This window comes from Apium graveolens, chromosome 3 (genome assembly GCF_009905375.1).
Source record: "Apium graveolens cultivar Ventura chromosome 3, ASM990537v1, whole genome shotgun sequence".
In the NCBI taxonomy this organism is placed as follows: Eukaryota; Viridiplantae; Streptophyta; class Magnoliopsida; order Apiales; family Apiaceae; genus Apium; species Apium graveolens.
In genome coordinates this window covers 246,017,822-246,039,422 of record NC_133649.1, presented here as the reverse complement: position 1 = coordinate 246,039,422, position 21,601 = coordinate 246,017,822, and the positions used below count along the sequence as shown (strand labels likewise).

At 36.7% G+C, this 21,601-nt stretch overlaps 1 protein-coding gene across 1 annotated transcript in view; it reads left to right on the top strand.

Moving 5' to 3' along the window:
* The window catches only part of LOC141714927 (uncharacterized), a 29,926-nt gene extending 9,145 nt beyond the window's left edge, over positions 1–20,781 (top strand). Inside the window, exon 3 of the mRNA XM_074518422.1 lies at positions 20,345–20,781. Coding sequence (XP_074374523.1) covers positions 20,345–20,781 — 437 coding nt within the window. The remainder of the gene's footprint in view (positions 1–20,344) is intronic.
* Positions 20,782–21,601: the final 820 nt, after the last annotated feature.

Sequence of the window (21,601 nt, the reverse complement as noted above, 5' to 3'; positions counted from 1 at the left end):
TGGCTCTTCAAGTTCTGATTCATCAAGTTCTGATGGGCCAAGTTCTGATAATTCTGGGAACTCCAATTTTGAAGTATCCAACTCATAGAGCATAATTTCAGGGGGAGCATCAGAAAAGGTTGATGAAGACAGCATGGATCATGGGGGAGCATCCAGTTCTAGAGAAAACCTTCCATCTGCAAGGAAGTGGACTAAAGCACATGCCCCTGATTTAATTATTGGAAATCCTGATACAGGTGTCAGAACTAGAACAACTACATCAAATGAATGTCTCTATCACTCTTTTCTTTCACAGACTGAACCAAAGAAAGTGGAAGACGCTCTTCAAGATGCTGATTGGGTGCAAGCAATGCAGGAAGAGTTAAAGGAATTTGAAAAAAATAAAGTCTGGACCCTAGTGCCAAGACCAAAGAACAGATCTGTAGTTGGTACAAAGTGGGTGTTCAGAAACAAAACTGATAGTGATGGCATAATTATAAGGAATAAAGCAAGGCTGGTTGCAAAAGGATATTCCCAAGATGAGGGAATTGATTATGATGAAACATTTGCACCAGTTGCTAGATTGGAAAGCCATAAGGATATTTTTGGCTTATGCTGCTCACAAAAAGTTTACAGTCTTTCAAATGGATGTAAAAAGTGCTTTTCGTAATGGAGAATTAGAAGAAGAGGTATATGTTGAACAACCTCCAGGTTTTGTAGATTCAAAATTTCCTAATCATGTATACAGACTTGACAAAGCACTTTATGGCCTTAAGCAAGCTCCAAGAGCATGGTATGAGATATTAGCTCAGTTTCTTCTGGAAAGTGGATTTAACAGAGGGACTATTGACAAAATATTGTTTTATCTCAACCATGGAAATGACTTACTTTTGGTGCAGATATATGTTGATGATATTATTTTTGGTTCTACAAAAGACGGCCTTCGTAAAAGGTTTGCCAAGCTAATGCAGTCAAGATATCAAATGAGTATGATGAGAGAACTTAGCTATTTTATGGGCCTTCAAGTCAAGCATAATGAAGAAGGAACTTTTATTTGTCAATCTAAGTACACCATAAATTTGTTGAAGAAATTTGGAATGCAAGACTGTTCAAGTGCATCCACTCCTATGGCCACTACAACAAAATTGGATAAGGATACTGGTACATCAGTAGATATTACTGATTACAAAGGTATGATTGGCTCACTACTCTATCTAACTGCAAGTAGACCTGATATCATGTATTCTACATGTCTTTGTGCAAGATTTCAAGCAGATCAAAGAGAACCTCACTTAACAGCTGTGAAAAGAATTTTCAAATACCTTAAGGGTATAGCTGATCTGGGATTGTGGTATCCTAGAGAATCAGACTTTAAGCTAATAGGTTACTCAGATGCAGATTTTGCAGGATGCAAAATTGACAAGAAAAGCACAAGTGGAAGCTGCCAATTTCTCGGAGGCAGATTAGTTTCTTGGTTTAGCAAGAAACAGAAGTCAATCTCCACAACAACTGCAGAAGCAGAGTACATTGCTGCAGGAAGTTGTTGTGCACAGATTCTTTGGATGAAGAATCAGTTACTGGATTATGGGTTAACATATTCTAAAATTCCTATTTACTGTGATAATCAAAGTGCTATTGCTATGACAGGTAATCCAGTTCAACACTCAATGATAAAGCACATCAGCATTAAGTACCAATCCATAAGGGAACATATGAATGAAGGTACAGTGGAATTGCATTTTGTTCCAACAGATCAACAACTAACATATATCTTCACAAAACCACTATAGGAAGCAACCTTTACAAGATTGGTAAATGAACTTGGAATGGTTTCATGTTCCTTTTCTTAATCTGCTTAGTTTATGTTCTGATACATCAGACTTTATGATCAGTATTTACAGATATTACTATCTCTGTGAATTATATGCCTAAATTGGAAATTTGCTTAAATGTTGATTGTTGTCTGATGTGAATTTCTAAACTCTGATAGTGATATGAATATTTCTGTGACTATTCAATCTAATGAGGATGATTGTGCTAGATGCTGAACTAGTAACCTTTAATATACTAAAAATCCCATGTCTGAAGTAATTGTTTATGTGGAAATCTCTTAACACAAGCAAATTCTGATATTGAGCTTAGTTGGAGTTTACTTTGTGTATCTTATTACTAAGTCAAAAACTAGAATAGTGCTTCTTATCAGTTAAGTTCTGATGTTAGTGTTAGGAATATGTGTATTAGTTTGATGATAAGTTAAACAAAACACTTAAGTACAAATCTGGTGTTTGTAGCCTCAACAGATAAGACCATTCTGGCTATCCGTTGATGGAGTAGCTTTACTTAGAAATAAGTTTAGTATTGTAGCACATTTCAGTTTCTGTATTCAAGTTATAATTCTTAGATGTTGGGGGAAATTATAAGTCATGTTGACTACTAGTGGATATGCAAATAGGAGGGCTAACTGTAAATATTTTATGTCTTGTAATTTTGTATAAGTGAAGTAGTATCAACTGATAAGTTAAAGGTCTTCAACGGATAATAAACAAAGCTTCAACGGCTGTCTCTAAAGCTTCAACGGATAACATCCATCAACGGATGAGTGCATCAACGGATAAAGCTTCAACTGCTAATATATCAACGGATAAAGCCTTCAACGGATGAAAGCTTCAACGGATGCTAAGTTCAATAGCAGTTGACAGTGACAATTCATAAGCTGACAGAGGCACATGGGTTGACAGAGACAATTAGAATGTGGCAGCCTCTTGGAGGAATCAAGAAAATGCAGCATTTCCATTCTGGTGCAAACAAGGAAGTATTCAAAGATTCACTAGATTATCCTAGATTGCATTGGATAGTGAAATGAAGAAGAAACATGTGAAGAATCTTTTCAATTGTATTTTATATTTTTTGTCTTCACTTGTAAACTTGGTGATATATAAACCAAGTTGCAGCTAGTAACTAGAGTGTGAATTTTCCAGAGCTGTTTAGAAAAACATTGAGAGAAAATCATCTAGTTTGTACACACTTGTTCACACATTTTTTGTCTTTTGTGTTCTTTACATTTGTGTTTGAATATATATCTGTCTGCATTAGCTCAAAACAATTCACACACACTTGTTCATCAAAACACACAGCCTTTGAAACTGCTCAAAACTTGAAAAAGTTTTGAGATTTATATTCAACCCCCTTCTGTAAATCTCATTGTTAGTTCCTTGGGAATAACAATTGGTATCAGAGCAAGCTCTTAACTTATAAAGAGTTTAAAGATCTATTCTACTAACATCATGAGTAAGAAGGATATTGGTGTAATGATTCCAATCCTGAAAAGAGATAATTATCATCACTGGAAAGTGAAGATGCATCTACATCTTCTCTCTCAAGATGAAAGCTACATCAACTGCATTGAAAATGGTCCTCACATCCCTCATAAGGTGGCCACAGCTGTAACTACCACAGTTGCTATTGGATAGTCTATTCCCAAGCCAAAAGCAGAATGGACTGATGAAGATATTGAAGAGGTTCACAAGGACAAGAAAACCATGAACATTCTGTTCAATGGTTTAGATCAAGATATGTTTGATAATGTCATTAACAACCAAACTGCTAAGGAAATTTAGGATACTGTGCAACTTATCTGTGAAGGTACTGAACAAGTTAGAGAAAACAAAATGCAGCTTCTCATTCAACAGTATGAATACTTTCACTTTGAAGAAGGAGAATCACTGAATGATACCTTCAATAGATTTCAGAAACTGTTGAATGGATTGAAGCTGTATGGCAGAGTGTACCAAGTCAAGGACTCCAACTTAAAATTTCTGAGGTCTCTACCAAAGGAATGGAAGCCTATGACCGTTTCACTAAGGAATACTCAAGATTATAAGGACTTCACACTTGAAAGATTATATGGAATTTTGAAGACCTATAAACTTGAGATGGAGCAAGATGAGCTGCTGGAAAAGGGAAAGAGAAAAGGTGGATCAGTTGCACTTGTAGATGACAATGAGAAAACTGAAGCCAGGAAAGAAGAAAAGACAATGCCAAGTCTCAAAATTGGCACAAGCAAATCAGAATCAAGTAAGGGAAATAAGCAAGTAGCTGAGGTTGAAGATAATTCCAGTCAAGATGACTCTGATGATGTTGATGAACATCTGGCCTTTCTGTCCAGGAGGTTTGCAAAGATGAAATTCAGGAAAAATGCTAAATTCACTAAGTCAAACAAGAACATGGTGGACAAATCTAAGTTCAAATGTTATAACTGTGGCATAATTGGACACTTTGCAAATGAGTGCAGAAAGCCAACCTCTGATAAGAAGAAATTTGAGCAAGTTGATTACAAAAGGAAATATTTCGATTTGCTCAAACAAAAGGAAAGAGCTTTTCTGACTCAAGATGACTGGGCAGCAGATGGAGACAATGAAGATGATGATATGGAATATGTCAACCTAGCCCTGATGGCTAATTCGGATGAAAATGAAACTAGTTCATCAAGCAACCAGGTAATTACTACTGACCTCTCTCAGCTTTCTAAGATTGAATGCAATGAAGCCATAAATGATATGTCCAATGAATTATATCATTTGCGTGTTTCCCTTAAATCACTAGCTAAGAAAACACAAGAATCAAAGAGAATAATTTGTTTTTAAGTGATAGGAATGTTGTGTTATAGGGTAAGGTAATTGAGCTTGAAAAGATTAAAATCAAATACTTAACTGTTGAAAGTGAACTAGAAGAATCTATTAAGAAAGTAGCAATTCTTTCTAGACAACTAGAACGTGAGCAAGAGGTAATCAAGGCCTGGAAAACATCTAGGGATGTTAGTGCTCAGATTGTCAAGGTTCAGGGAATTGAATCACTCTGTGAGAATGCCTGGAAGAAAAACAAAAAGGAAGTAGAATTAATTGATGGATTATCAACGGATGTGGAATCAACGGATGATGAAAGTTATCCGTTGAAGGAAGAAAAGGAGCATCCGTTGAAGGCTCATCAATTAAAACAGGCAAGTGATTCTAAAAAGAACAATTTGAAAAATCTCAATAAAAAGTTTGGTTCAACTTCCAAGAACTTTGTCAAAGAAGAAGCTAGCACATCCAAAGATGCCAGTAAGGTGAATATAGGACACATGACTTTAGATCAGTTGAAAAATAGGCTTAAGATAGGTTGAGGATAAAAAGGAAACTAAAAGAAAATCAAATAGAAATGGGAAGGTAGGAATTAACAAACACAACAATTACACACCTGATAAATATGCTCCTAGAAAAAGTTGTGTGCATTGTAAGAGTGTTAATCATCTATCTGCCAACTACAAGCCAGTTAAGAATGCTCCCATGCCTTTAACTCCTTCCATGCCTAACATGTCTATGTCACCTCTGCATGCTACGCCTGTTATGTCTCAACAGAATCTGCATGCACATTTTGCAAACATGCCATATGTTAATAATCCTTATTTTTCTGCATTCAGTATGCCTCAAATGCCATACAACATGCCTATGTGGAATAATGTGTTTGCACAATCTATGCCTTATCAAATTCAACCAAATGTGCTAAATAATTCTGACTAACCCTACACTTCAACCAACTACATCTGAGACCAAGGTTGATCCAAAGTTACCTAAGTCAAAAGATGCTGGAGGTATGATGTCTAGGAAAAAGACTAACAAGGCTGGACCCAAGAAAACTTGGGTACCAAAATCAACTTGATTGATTTTGTTGTGTGCAGGGAAAAAGAAGGAATCTATGGTACTTGAACAGTGGTTGTTCAAGGCACATGACAGGAGATTTCACCCTACTCACAGAGTTCAAGGAGAGAGATGGACCTAGCATAACCTTTGGAGATGACAACAAAAGGTTCACTATGGGATATGGCTTGATTTCAAAAGAAAATGTCATCATTGATGAAGTTACATTAGTTGATGGTCTCAAACACAATCTATTGAGTATCAGTCAAGTGTGTGACAGAGGGAATACTGTTCCCTTCAATTATGAAGCCTGTGTTGTTACAAGTAAGAAGGACAACAAAGTGGTTCTAACTGGAGTTAGAAAAGGGAATGTGTACTTGGCTGACTTCAACTCTACAGATGCAGAATCAATTACTTGTCTTCTCAGCAAAGCAAGTCCAGATGAAAGTTGGCTATGGCACAAGAAGCTGTCTCATTTGAATTTCAAGACAATGAATGATCTAGTAAAAAAGGACTTAGTTAGAGGAATGCCTCTAGTGGAATTCTCAAGGGATGGACTGTGTGATGCTTGTCAGAAAGGAAAGCAAAAGAGAGCATCATTCAGTAAGAAGCTTGAATCAGCAATTGATGAACCATTACAACTACTACATATGGATCTTTTTGGACCAGTCAATGTATTATCAATTTCAAGGAAAAGATATTGCCTAGTGATTGTAGATGATTTCTCAAAGTTTTCATGGACCTACTTTCTTGGATCGAAGGATGAAGCTAGTGAAATCATCATCAATCATATCAAGCAAGTCAACAATCATCCAGATTTCAAAGTAAGGAATATCAGGAGTGACAATGGAACTTAGTTCAGGAATTCTACCATGAGGTTGTTCTGTGAAGAAAATGGGATCATGCATAAGTTCTCAGCTCCAAGGACTCCACAACAGAATGGTGTGGTGGAAAGAAAGAACAGATCACTAATTGAAGCTGCAAGAACAATGCTTGAAGAGTCAAAACTCGCAACATACTTTTGGGTTGAGGCTGTTAACTGTGCATGTTACACTCAGAATATTTATCTAATCAATCAGGAAAAAGGCATGACTCCCTATCAATTGTTCAAGAGAAGAAAACCAACTTTAAACTTTCTTCATGTCTTTGGTTGCAAATGCTACATTATAAGGAATCAACCTGATCACAAAGGGAAGTTTGATGCAAAGGCTGATGAAGGAATATTTGGTGGTTATTCTGCTGGAAAATCATATAGGGTCTACAATCTAAGAACCAACATTGTCATGGAATCTGTGCATGTTGTGTTTGATGATAAAAAGATTGATGGACTAACAGATGAGGGACATCATGAAGGACTCAAATTTGATAACATTGATATATATTGTGATGATAGTGAAGATGAGAATGATGGAGAAGGCACCTCGAAAAGAATTCAAAATCTGCCTTTGGATAATGCACAAAGTGCTGCATCAGTTGAAAGTTACAATTCAGCATCCGTTGAAAGAAGTAATGCAGCATACGTTGAAAGACAAAGTGCATCATCCGTTGAAGTACATAATGAAGCATCCGTTGATCATAGTCTATCAACGAATAATCAATTTACTTCATCAGTTGATAGAACTCCCAGTTCCTTTCAAAGGATCAATAACTCAGGGGGAGTTTCAGCCAATTAACACTCTATCTCACATCATGACAATACTGAGGCAACCTCATCTAGAGTTAATCTACCACCTCAAAGGAAATGGACCAAGAATCACCCTTTTGAATTGATCATTGGTGATGCAACATCTAAAGTGCAAACTAGAAGGGCTACTCAAGATAAATGTCTATATAGTAGTTTTCTATCACAGGAGGAACCTAAGAGAGTGGAAGAAGCTCTATTGGATCTAGATTGGATTTTAGCAATGCAAGAGGAGCTAAACCAATTTGAGAGGAACAAGGTATGGAAGTCGGTACCCGAGCCAAAGAACAAGAGCTCTATTGATACAAAATGGGTATTCAGAAACAAGATGGATGAAAATGGCATTGTCATTAGGAATAAAGCCAGATTGGTTGCCAAGGGCTATTCTCAACAAGAGGGAATAGATTTTATTGAGACATTTGCTCCAGTTGCAAGACTTGAAGCCATCAGAATCTTTCTAGCCTATGTAGCCCATGCCAATTTCAAAGTCTATCAAATGGATGTCAAGAGTGCATTTCTGAATGGAGAATTGGAGGAAGAATTTTATGTAAGCCAACCTCCAGTATTTGAAGATCCAAATTTTCCAGACTATGTGTATTATCTATTGAAAGCACTCTATGGACTAAAGCAAGCACCTAGAGCCTGGTATGAGACTTTGTCAAAATTTCTTCTAGATAATCACTTCACAAGAGGTACTGTTGACAAAATTCTTTTCTTTAGAAATGTTAATGGCTCTACAATACTTGTTTAAATTTATGTAGATGATATTATATTTGGCTCTACAGATGATAAGCTTTGTAAAAAGTTTGCTAAGTTAATGCAAAGTAAATATGAAATGAGCATGATGGGAGAGCTAACTTATTTTCTTGGTTTACAAGTTAAACAAGTTAGTGGTGGAATTTTCATTAGTCAAACTAAATATATTTATGATCTTTTAAAGAAGTTTGACTTAATGGATTGTTCATCTGCAAAAACTCCTATGGCAACTGCCACTAAGCTTGAATTAAACAAGGCTGAAAAGTCTGTGGATATTACAAGCTATAGAGGCATGGTTGGCTCACTTCTATATTTAACTGCTAGTAGACCTGATATAATGTTTTCTACATGTCTCTGTGCTAGATTTCAAGCTGACCCTAAAGAATCTCACTTAGTGGCTATTAAAAGAATTTTCAGATATCTCAAAGGGACTCCAAATCTAGGAATTTGATATCCTAGAGAGTCTGGTTTTGATCTAATTGGCTACTCAGATGCAGATTATGCAGGTTGCAAAATAGACAGGAAAAGTACAACTGGCACCTGTCAATTTCTAGGGAATAAGCTTGTGTCATGGTTCAGAAAGAAGCAAAATTATGTTTCTACATCAACAGCTGAAGCAGAGTACATTGCTGCTGGTAGTTGTTGTGCACAGATACTTTGGATGAGGAATCAACTATTTGACTATGGGATAACTGTTGATAAAATTCCAATATTCTGTGACAACATAAGTGCCATTGCCATTACTGAAAATCCAGTACAGCACTCAAGAACCAAGCACGTTGACATCAAGTACCACTTCATAAGGGAACATGTGATGAATGGTACAGTGGAACTTCATTTTGTTCCAAGTGAAAAGCAGATAGCAGACATATTTACCAAGCCACTTGATGAATCAACATTCACAAGATTAGTAAGTGAGCTAGGTATGCTTAATTATTCATAAATTCATGTCCTTATTATAATCTGCTTTGAAGCCTGAAATGAATTTGCTGCAAGAACAAAGTTGGCTTTAAGTAAAGATTATTCTATCAATGGATATTCCCTATCCGTTGAAAACCAAAATTGTTCTATCAACGGATGTCCATTATCCGTTGAAAGACAAATACATTTCTGGTAATTTTATCCTTCAACGGATAAATCTGTGTTAATCTTCAACGGATAACTATTTACCTTATCCGTTGAAGTGTCACATCAGTTGTTTTAAGTAAGTCACAACCGTTGATTCTTTTACTTATCCGTTGATACATATATACATATATGCACAGTTGTATGTATTTGTATTAAAGGCAGTTTTTAGAATACATACAGTTTTCTTTATTCTCAAACAACTGTAATTTACTTAAAAGAATTATTTAATCATTCTCCTTACGTTTTAATTCGAGAAAGTATAAAAGCCTTTTGAATTCTAATTTTCACTTTACGCCTTCTTACAATCTTTCAAAAGCTTTTACTCTCTTTCTCTCCCAAAACTCTCAACTTTTCTCTGCAACCTCTACTCACTACAATGGCACCAGTAGTAAAGATAATGTCCCAGTCTGGATTTGTCTATGAGAAGAACAATTTCATAGCTTTGGTGGAAAAGAATGAAGCCCACTCAGATTATCACAAGATGATGGACTTCATCAAAAATTGCAGACTAAGCTATGCAATGCTGGAAGCCCCAACCATTTACTGTGAGCTAATTGAGGAGATTTGGACAACTGCAGAGTTCAATCCCATAGATATGGCCATCACTTTCTCTCTCAAAGGTAAGAATTACTGTATTAACTGTGATGATATACAGTCTTCTTTCAAACTACCTGAGAACAATGCCACGACACCACACACTGATAATGATGTATCTAGCATGTTAGATTCCATAGGCTATTCTTTTGATTCTGCTAGTTTATGGAGTATTAGAAGAAAAGACCTTAGGAAAGAATGGAGTTTTCTTAGTGATGCCTTTATCAAGGTTTTCTCTGGGAAAATTAGTAATTTTGATGCTATAACTTCATCTCTTGTTAATATGTTCTATATGCTAGTTTCTGATAGGTACTTTAATTTTAGCAACTATGTCATGCTAGAATTAGGTTCCAGGTTAGGTAACAAAGCTAATAGACCTCATAACATCTACTATGCTAGATTATTTATGTTACTGGCTAACCATGTTGCTGAAGGTTTGGTCATAAACAATGAGAGTAATAAACTGAAGTGATGGGCACAAGAGAAAAGGGTCCTTGCAGACCTTTTGAGAATTAACCTCAACAGTAAGGTGCCATTGGTATATTTGCCAATAATGAATGCACCTCAGGTAAGTGAGGTAAATACTTCTTCAACTCCTACTACTTCCAACCCCATTATTTCTTTGCCTACAAGTGTGGCCATGGAATCTGTGTCTTTGTCCCAACAGATTCCTACCAAAGCCACCAAACCTAAAGTTTCAAGAACAAATTCAAAGAAAGCCACCTCTGTTGTTTCTCAAAAGACAACAGTTGTAACAACTAGGGGAGTGAACAGGGTGTGAGTGGTGAGGAGAGGGGTGAACATCAAGAAACCCCCCAGGATAAGGTAGGAGAGGTGAGTGGTACCCCAGCTAGCCAGGCCACAGTTTCTCAAAAGACTGTGGTGGTTGAAAAGGATTCAAACTCATCCCTAGTTGCATCCTCTCAAAAGGGTGCAGCTATTGAAAATAGTCCCCAACCAGGGACACAGACCAAAAGAGGGAGGGACACTGAAGCCACACACTCACCTGTCAAAGCCTTTACAAGAAGAAAGAAGGTTAAAACCTTAATTTCCACACAGGGTGCACACACTGCACAGATACACTACCTATATCTATGCCTTCTCAAATTCAGCTTGATGTGACTCCAACAAATGTGGAGTCACAGCCCCATTCTCTAAAAATTGACACACATCAATCACCAAATTCTCCATCACCATATCTGGATGTGGACATGATATTCACATCAATTCCTGATTCTCCCTCTTTACAACTCAGGGAGGAGCCCCACTCAAATACTGGTGATCATCATCTTTTAGATGATTTGTTGGATCATCAGCCAATTCTTTCAGACTTGGTTGAAGAATCTGTGTCTCCTAAATTAAAATCAATCCACACAGATTCAATAATCATGTCACTTTCAATTTCTACTTCTTTTCCTTCTTCAACGGATATTTCTCATCTGTTGACAAGTGGTTGTTCTTTGACGGATAAGCTTAACAGCAGTTATCTGTTGATACCATCAGTTCCTACTTCAACGGATACTTCCTATCCGTTGATAGTCTCTACACAAATAACTGAATCAATTCCAAGTGTAGAAGATATGGTTACTGTACAATCACTTCTAGGATTGAGGGAAGGGAGTGAAAATTTGAGTGAGAGGCTGGGTTGCTCCCAGGCAAAAGGAGAGCTTGAGAGTCTAAATATGCATGTTATTTCTTTCATCATGGCAAAAGAAAGTGAGAGGAGTGCCACCTTAGTAGGTGAGGGTGAGGGTGTGAGGTGTGTGAGCCAGGGGGAGCCCCTGATGCAAGAATATAGAGAAATTGAGAGAAAAGCAGGTACAGAAGGAATAAGGGTGGATCCAGCCATTACTAGTGAGTCAATGATTGTGGATGATGTTGAAAAGGAAAGACAATTTCAGCAACATTACAAAGCTGTAATTGATAACATTTCCTTGGATGCTGACACTTTTACTCATCATGTGTCAGCCTATCAACTGTTGGCTGCTCAGGGCAATGTGGAGGCAGAATAGACTTTGAACCTAGTACATACTTCAGAATCTCTACAAAGGGATAAAGCTGCTGTCAATAGGATGCCTTCTCAAGCTGGTGGGCCATCTGAAGAATTTGGAGTAAATTCTAATGATGATGACTCTATCTCATTTGATGGAAGCATGAACTTAGGGGGAGATGCAGACCCTAGTTCAGTTCCAAATCTACCTGACTGGGCCTTGACTAAGGAATCTACACCAGGACAGTTCAGTGTCTCCTTGGTCAAACAAGTTATGGCTATTCAAAAGGCCCTTCAGGAAACTTCAGATGCTGGTACCAAGGCTATTCTTCAAGCCCACCTAGATTCTCTACATCTCATGAAGCTACAGCAACTAAGACAGAATCTGAGTGTGGATGAACTCAAGAAGGATATAGTTGACTTGAAGTTCTACAATTCTGAGAAGCTGGATTCAGTCATGCCCTATGGTACCATGCAGGACTTGTTACTGAGATTGAGAAGAGAATCAGATGCTGAAAAGAGGCTGGCCAAGTTAGAAGACAGAGTTCAAGTCATTGAAACAATCATTCCTAAGGAGGAACCCATTGATTGAGACACCATCAAATTGCCTACCTTCTTAAATACTTCTCCACCACCAAAGAAACAGAAAAGAAAAACCAAATCAACACCTCCCCTAACCTCAAGAAAATTCACTCAGAAACCCAAGCCTAAGCCACAAGCCTCAAAGGATGATTATGTTCACATTTGTGACATAAAGGAATAGACATACATTGAACTCTACCTGGATGAGCTGGAGGAAGTAAGGGGAATAGATGCCTATAGACAGCTACCAGAAAGATTAGTGTTCAAGTACAAAGGAAATGGGGAAGGGACTTGGCCCCTTTACAGAATTCTAGATGAAGGCTATTCTACCTTGGTTAGAGTCTACTCAGCTATCAAAAGGGATTCTGGCTTTACCAGGATTGCCAAAACTGAGATTCTCAACAAGATTGCCAGCATAAGGAAAACTTGGTGGGAGCCCAATTCCTTGCCTAGAACATTACTCATCCCTGAGCGTGGAATTACAATTCACAAATCACCTCATTGGATGATGGAGTTCAGAGACAATAAAGGAGTCAGAAGATTCTTCAGGCTTGAAGATCAGCTTAAAATTGCCAGTAATGAAACTCTCAAGGACATGCAATCTAAGTTGGACATCAGTGAAGAAGATGAAGCTGAATTCTACAGACAACTCCAACTTCAAGTCGAGGAAAATGATAGGAGGCTAGGGAAGAAAACAAGGGATCAAAGGAAAAGAAAATAATCTGCTCAGTCTAAAGGAGCATCCTTTGAAACAATGTAATCCTTCAATTCTATCTCAGTACATACACTTTTGAAGCACTTTTGAATTTCTACTTAATTTCAATTCATATATTTATTAAGTGTTTTGTTATCATCAAGTTAAACCCAAATTTATGCCTATAGTTCTAGTGGACATAAATAGGGGGAGATTGTTAGGAATATGTGTATTAGTTTGATGATAAGTTAAACAAAACACTTAAGTACAAATCTGGTGTTTGTAGCCTCAACGGATAAGACCATTCTGGCTATCCGTTGATGGAGTAGCTTTACTTAGAAATAAGTTTAGTATTGTAGCACATTTCAGTTTCTGTATTCAAGTTATAATTCTTAGATGTTGGGGGAAATTATAAGTCATGTTGACTACTAGTGGATATGCAAATAGGAGGGCTAATTGTAAATATTTCATGTCTTGTAATTTTGTATAAGTGAAGTAGTATCAACTGAAAAGTTAAAGGTCTTCAACGGATAAGAAACAAAGCTTCAACGAATGTCTCTAAAGCTTCAACCGATAACATCCATCAACGGATGAGTGCATCAACGGATAAAGCTTTCACTGCTAATGCATCAACGGATAAAACCTTCAACGGATGAAAGCTTCAATGGATGCTAAGTTCAATAGCAGTTGACAGTGACAATTCATAAGCTGACAGAGGCACATGGGTTGACAAAGACAATTAGAATGTGGCAGTCTCTTGGAGGAATCAAGAAAATGCAGCATTTCCATTCTGGTGCAAACATGAAAGTATTCAAAGATTCACAGATTATCCTAGATTGCATTGGATAGAGAAATGAAGAAGAAATATGTGAAGAATCTTTTCAATTGTATTTTATATTTTTTGTCTTCACTTGTAAACTTGGTGATATATAAACTAAGTTGCAGCTAGTAACTAGAGTGTGAATTTTCCAGAGCTGTTTAGAAAAACATTGAGAGAAAATCATCTAGTTTGTACTAGGAAGCAACTGTGATCAATTTCGTGAATCACAGATTTTCTGAAATAACACATCTCTGGTGGAACAACAAATCCACCAGAAAAGTTTTTAAGTCTTGTGTGTTCTTTACATTTGTGTTTGAATATATATATCTGTCTGTATTAGCTCAAAACAATTCACACACACTTGTTCATCAAAACACACAGCCTTTGAAACTGCTCAAAACTTGAAAAAGTTTTGAGATTTACATTCAACCCCCCTTCTGTAAATCTCATTGTTAGTTCCTTGGGAATAACAGTTAGTAAATCTGATGCATGTACTAAGTGCTGATAAGCCTCACTTATCAATAGAAAAGAAAAGAAATAAAAATCAGGTACTCCTTTGAGATCTAGAGTAAAAAATATGGAAGGGAAGACCCAAGTACATTGCTGGTATTAAGTGATATGCATTAGAAAAGCAAAATAAAGTTTTCTTGGTGACTTTTCACATTCTTTGATTACTGGAGAAATACTCTGATAATAGCATAAATTTTGATAAGCAGTTGTGACTCACTTACACTGAGAAGCCACTGTAAAAAGGAATTTCAAAAGATGCATAAAATAAGCACAAAACAGTTGAGGTGGACTCATGCATGAACTCATTCTATAGCAGACTTCAAAATAATGACAGATTTTAAGCAAAGTTCTTAGTTATGCCTTATTTCTAAGATGTACTGAAGTGAATCAGACTTTACTCTTTGTCTGATATTTAGCTTAATGCACACACATACACTCCATATGAATGATGAAAATTACTGTGGTGATAAATGTTATTTTGGATGAACAGTTTAAGTGTCAGTTGCATAAATTCTGAGGATAAGTTCTGATGGAAGTTCTGATGATTAAGTTCTGATGTACCCATATCAGTATTTGTGTGAAGAATTACAGGAATAAACATTCACTTTTCGAGTTAAGAAGCAATATTCTGATGACTTTTAAATTCTGATAATAATCAAGTCCTGATGCTGACGTGGCAGTATTTATTTACTTGGTTTATTCTTGGTCATTACCTCAACGGTCACATTTTTTTCCAGAATATTGGTTTATGTGAGATAAAGCAGTAATAATTATTTGTTTAGTGGGAACAGTTTTTTTTTAAAAAAACTGAACATGCAAAGTCATAATTGCTTATTTACCGTGCCCATTAACTTTTGCCTTAACCGCTGCATGTTTGACAGGTGTAAAGGTCCGTTCCACTCCTCATTAACCGTTGTAACGTGGGTTGTCTAAGTAAAAGAGTTAAAAGATTTTCAAATCTTTTATTCATATTTTTATTCTATTTCACTCTCTCTCTTTTCTTATTCTCTCACATTTTCTGACGGTTCACTATACAGACATTTTAACAAACACCTTTCAGGCAAACAAGTTTCTCACTTATTTCTGATGGCGCCCAAGGATTTAATTGTTGATGGAGCCAAATTTATACCAAATAACTCTGCTGCAATCTTGAACAAGGCTGAAGCTCCATCAGATTTGCATGTGCAAGATTTTATAACAAATAGTGAGATTGGGTATGCTTTGACCCAACCTCAAACCACTTCAAGCCAACAAGTACTGATGTTTTGATGATGGTGGTGCTACTGGTACTCCAAGGATCGTATTTGAAGTAAATGATGTTGAACATGTAGTTACTCCTAAGGCAGTTCGCAAAGCTCTCCACTTACCAGAAGACTGTACATTCTCAACAGTGGAGGACCCTGTTCTACAGCAGCTTATGGCCAGTTTGGGTTATGAGAAAAGTTTGGGAAAGCTTGGACAACTGAAAAGAGCAAATATCAGGAAAGAATGGAGCTTTTTCTTTGATTGCATCACTAAGGCATTCGCCAATAAATGCTCTAACTTTGATGCTATTCCAATCATGAGTCAGCAAATCGGGTATGCTCTTATTCATGAAACTCACGTTGATTTTGCAAGTGCTGTGCTAGGTTTCATAGGGGATAGGATGACAGAGGATAGGAATGTAGTATACTTTGCTAGATTCTGTCAGCTTATATATACTTTTTGTTGTGCTGATGAACCCCAACCTACCACTGATTTAATTCCACCCTTTAAGCTTGCAAAAAGGGCTTTTAATGATTTGTTAAATGCTGACATTAAGAAACAAGTGGTTAGACCCTTACAAATACCTCAGTTAGTGAAACAAATACTGGTAAATGTTGATCCTCAAACCTACACATCTATTTACCCTGATGTTCAACCCACATCCCAGCCACCACAACAGCCATCAGAACATACCACATCTACATAAACACCTCAAACTTCTCAACCTCAACCTACTCAACCCTCAATCAGGACATATTTCAAACCATCACAGTCATCTCAATCTCAACCTTCAGCACATCCTGTGAAGCCTTCATCTTCCAAACCCAAGAGGACTAAGACAGTACCTCAGACTCAACAAAGAGAAGGAAACTTGTTCTGAGAGATGAATCAGACAATGAGGAATATGTTCCCATGTCTTAACCTATTGTAGTAGAAGCTGAGAAGATCTCTTCTCATAAAGACACTGTAACTGGGAGTTCTAGGCCTCTCAAAAGGCTTAGAAAGCTAAATCCTGATGATAAAGCTCCTACAGTGTCTCCACCCTTGAAGAAAAAGAAAAAGCAAAGAGCTCACAGGGACTACAGTTGAGTCAAAATCAGAAGATGAGGAAGCAGCTAAGGAAGGGGGTCAGGAATCTCTGATCCCAACAGAACCAATTGTTATTGAATTACTTCCTTCAGCATAACCAGAAACTGCTCAAGACAGAGAGCCTACTCCTCTTGTGTCACCTATAATTGAACAAGTACATACTGATGACTCAGGTACAAGTGCTGAGATTGATATTCATAACTTGGTTCTTCCTGAGGTTTTGTACTTAGAAGCTCCACCAATTCAAATCACTCTACCAACAACACCAATTCTAGATGCTGATTTTAATGAAGATATTCCTACTACACCAATTCTGAATCTGGATGATAAAAATCAGATTTTAGGTGAGCATCAAGGTTTGACTGTTGATCAGAACTTAGTTGGAGATCAGCACTTAGAGGATGATGTTGAAGCCTCATTAGCCTCTCATACTATTCTTTTATCAGAGGATGCTGATGATGCTGATTCTATAAGTTTTGATGCTGCTAATGCTGAACTTACTGGTAAGCTGTTGCCAATAGTAGATGCTGATGCAGCTGGTCCATCAGGACATGCTCCTCAACAAGCTCCAAACAAAGCTGAATTAATCAAGAAGTTTGTTCGAGTAGATGCACCAGTACCTTGGAGTGAAACTCCTAGAGGAAGGGAGTGGACTAAGGAATGGAACAAAGTTGATTTCGATCCTACTTCAAACATACTTGCTGAGAACTTGGTTAAAGCTGATGAGATGCTAGTCAATGATGATTTCAAGACACAGCTCAGAGTTACTGCACTAAGTACAAGGCATCTTCAAGGTCAACAATCTGTAACTCAGGCCAAGGTAGACAAGATTTAAGAATCCATAAATCATCAAGATATGCTTGTCAAGCTGGACAAGAAAAGGTTTTTCAAACCTATCTTTGACAGAATTGAGTACATTGAGAAAACTCAGGATAAGCAAAAGGCTCAGATTGATGAAATTTTGAAGAATCAACCTTCTCATCAAAATCAACTCAATGAGATCCAATTCTCAGTGGAATTGCTTGTCTCGCTTCTTTTATCCTGCTGATGCCAAAAAGGGGGAGAAAGTAATTAAGTTCAAATGCAAAACTGTTAAGACACTGAAGGGAAAGGATGATGAAAAAGATGACCAGGGAAACTCTGGAATGGGTGGAGGTCATGGTCAAGGTAAAGGTTTTTCATCAATCAAAGCTGGAACTACAAGTCAAAGAACAAGTTCTGATATAGGGAGAAGAATAAGTTTTGATACTGGTAAAAGGATAAGTTCTGATGAATATCTGGAACTTGATGAGGAAATTTCAAGACAGTTATTTCTGAAAGAAAATCCAGGAATGGACTTTGAGAGTCTAAAGGAAGAAGAAGCTAGACTTAAGTTAGAAAAAGTCAACTCCAAAGCTAAAGCTTCTGTTGTTGAAAAGAAACTTACTAAGGCTAAGGCATTGTGATAAAAGAAAGGACAAATCCTGAGGCAACTAAAGCCAAATCACAAGTGGAGATAGATCCAAGGTCCAAGGGCAAAGAAAAAGTTGATGAACCTGTAAAGGTTTATGTGCCATTCATGGATGAAGAAATATCTGATGAAGATGCTAGTCTTACTCTGATAAAAAGGAATATTTCTCAAACAACCTCTGACATGGATCATGTTGTTCAGAGTCAAGATATAGTAAGTTCTGATATGACAGTGAAGCAAGAAACCTCTGACATAGCTCAAGTTGGCTTGATATCAGAAGATAAGGAAAAGGAAACCTCTGACATTGCTCATGTTAAACCTTCAAAGTTACTCCTACCAGGATTCACCAAAGCTAAACAGACTCAATCTTTGAAGACTGCAACAAGTGGTTTTGAAGCAAGAGTTGTTACAGGAAAAGAAGCAAGAGATAAATCTGGATTGGGTAGTGCTGATGAAAGAAGAATACAGAACACAACCAATTATCCAACTTTGTTAAGTGAACAGGTATTGGAGCAACTCCTGAAAGATTGAATCAGCTTGAATCTGTACAGATGGTTTACCATATATTTTTTAAAGAACACATCTTGTTATATTTTATGAATGATGGAAGGGTAGACCATATTAGGCAGAATGCTATACCACTGAAGTATTTTGAGGAACTAGAACATGTTCTATTCTTACTTCAAGTGAAGAACAGATTAACAGATAGTGCTGCAAATTATTTGAAGACTCAAATTCAAAGACAGAAGAAGCTTTACTCTGTAAGGTCTGACAACACATACTGTCCCAAGTACAGAGATCACAAAGGTGATATTGTCGAGATGAAGCCTAACTCTGCTAAGATTATAACTACTTTCTGGGTTATAAGGTTGTGGAATTCAATCTTGAGTCTGACAAGGCATATTTAATCAGACTAGATCAGGATATAAGGAAAGCTAGAATAAATGATCTCAGGGCTGCTATCTTTCAAATTGGTGAAGATACAGTTGAATTGAAGAATGCTAAAAGGAGGATGGTTAATGAACTTGAATATGTTGAGAGATGTTTGTTAAAGAACTATCTCAGAACAACTCCTGATATCAAAGAGATCAGTAATTGAAGCCAAGTCAAAGATCTACAACTGCTTAAATTCTGATGTGTATACAGACTGAAGCTGTTATCAGACCTTGAGGATGGTAAAGCTACAAGGACTGTAAGTTGTAGTTATCTAGTCAAATTTTCATGCATTTGTACTTAATGTTTTTGACATCATCAAATATCTGTTAAACTTGTATATTATGCTAATTTACAAGTTGGGGGAGATTGTTAGATATATTTGATAATGTCATGACTAATATGATTTGTGTTTAGTTTTCAGATCTTACTTAACAGGACAAATCAGTACTTAACTGGAAATCAGTACTTATACTGAAGTCAGAAATTAAGTTGTCAGAAATTAAGTTGTCAGGAGATATTTATCAGAAGATAATATCAGGACTTAAGGAGACTTTCAGATAAGGAAGACGGCTGATTGAAAGGAAAAAAGATCAAGACAAACGCAAGAAGAGATATGCATGAAGAAGGAATTCTATGAAGAATAGAATACTTGGAAGAAAAGATAACTAGTTGATATATTTTAGGAAGCGGAATTATATTCCATATCAATTAGAATTTATCTTGTAACTGTGTAGTGTATAAACACAGACATAGGGTTTACACTATGTGTGTTATCATAATCGAAGTTATTATTTATTGTAACCCTAGCAGCTCTCGTGATAAGTTGTTCATCACTGAGAGAGGACAGTTCCATATTGTAACAGAGTTTATTGTGTTAAATAAAATCTGTTTTCTGTGTTCTTATATTCGATTTGATTGTGATAAACATTGTATTCAACCCCCTTCTACAGTGTGTGAGACCTAACAGAATGTTACAAGGAGAATGTACTAGTAGTTATACAACTTTATGGAGGAGACTATGGGCAATGAAGCTTCTAGAAAAGATTTCAAACTTTCTGTGGAGGTTATGTAGGGTATGTTTACCAACCAATGCAGCTTTACAAGGAAAACATGTTAATATAGATGTCTGGTGTCCGTGGTGCCATCAGGGAGCAGAAATAGATACGCATATTCTATTCCTATGCGATTTTGTAAAAACGGTATGGTTGGTTTCAGGTCTAGCACATTTGTTACAGTGTTTTGAGTCAGATAAGGCTTGCGACGTGTTTTCTAGAGTGCTTGATCAGTCCTCGAAGAAGCAGGGGATTCAAGTTGCATTGCTATGCTGGAATTTGTGGAATAGAAGGAATAAGTGGGTGTGGGATCGTGCTAATGGTTCAGTTTTTGGGGTGATTAGTGCTGCAAACCATCTTATTAGGGATTGGAGAGAAGCCCAGGTTAAGGATGAGAAGAGGACGATCAGAGGAGCAATGGGTGCTCGAGTATGGTCGAAGCCGAATGAAGGATGGCTGAAGGTGAATATTGATGCTGCTATATTCCTATATGGTAGCATTGGTGTCTCTGCTATAGTTAGAGATGACCAAGCTCGGTTTGTGGCATCCAGGGGAAACGAATTGCAGGTGCTTGGAAGCCTAGGGAAGCAGAAGCGTTAGGCCTGAAGGAGGCATTATCTTGGATTATTAACAGAGGCTATACTAGTTGTATTGTGGAGACGGATTCTTATGTGCTAGCTACAGCCTACAATGATCAGCCAGGGGTAAGGGTTATTTGGCACGATAGTTAAAGATTGTATTCATATGTTTAAGCACATTAGTCATTGTGCTAGTTGATTTTGTTTACCGTTCTGCGAATAATGCAGCTCATGTGCTTACACAATATGTCAGACGTAGGGGAGTGGTATGTTACTCCGCCTAATTTTCTTAATCATACTTTGTATTTGGATTTGAATAATGCAAATATGGTATTTTTCAAAAAAAAAAAAATTAAACACTTTGATCAATACTTTCTCCTCCCTCGCGTATATGTCCATTTTTGACTTTTTACCGGTCATCTTTACTAAATTTTAACTGAAATTTATGTGTACTAAATAATTTAAATACTTATAAAAATATATATTTTTATAAAGTACATCTAGTCTAATTTAAAATGTAATTTTTAGATTTTAAAAACAATTAATCGTAAACTTTTAATATTATGTAAAAATTTATTTATTTTGATCCAAAAAATCAAAATGAATATATAATTAGGGAGTAGTATTTTTTGCTTTTTCGATTTCTGATTTTCTTAGAAGGTTTATTTACTCAAGCGTCAAATTACAAATTTTATAAGCACAATTTTAAAACGTTTTTGTGTTAGATGCACATGCGTCTAGTAAGAGAAGTTTTTTTTAAAAAAACCTAAGATTGATTGCTTTTGAAGTATTAGAATGTCCATAATCTTAACATTGTACGAAAGTGTGTAAGGCTCTGTTAG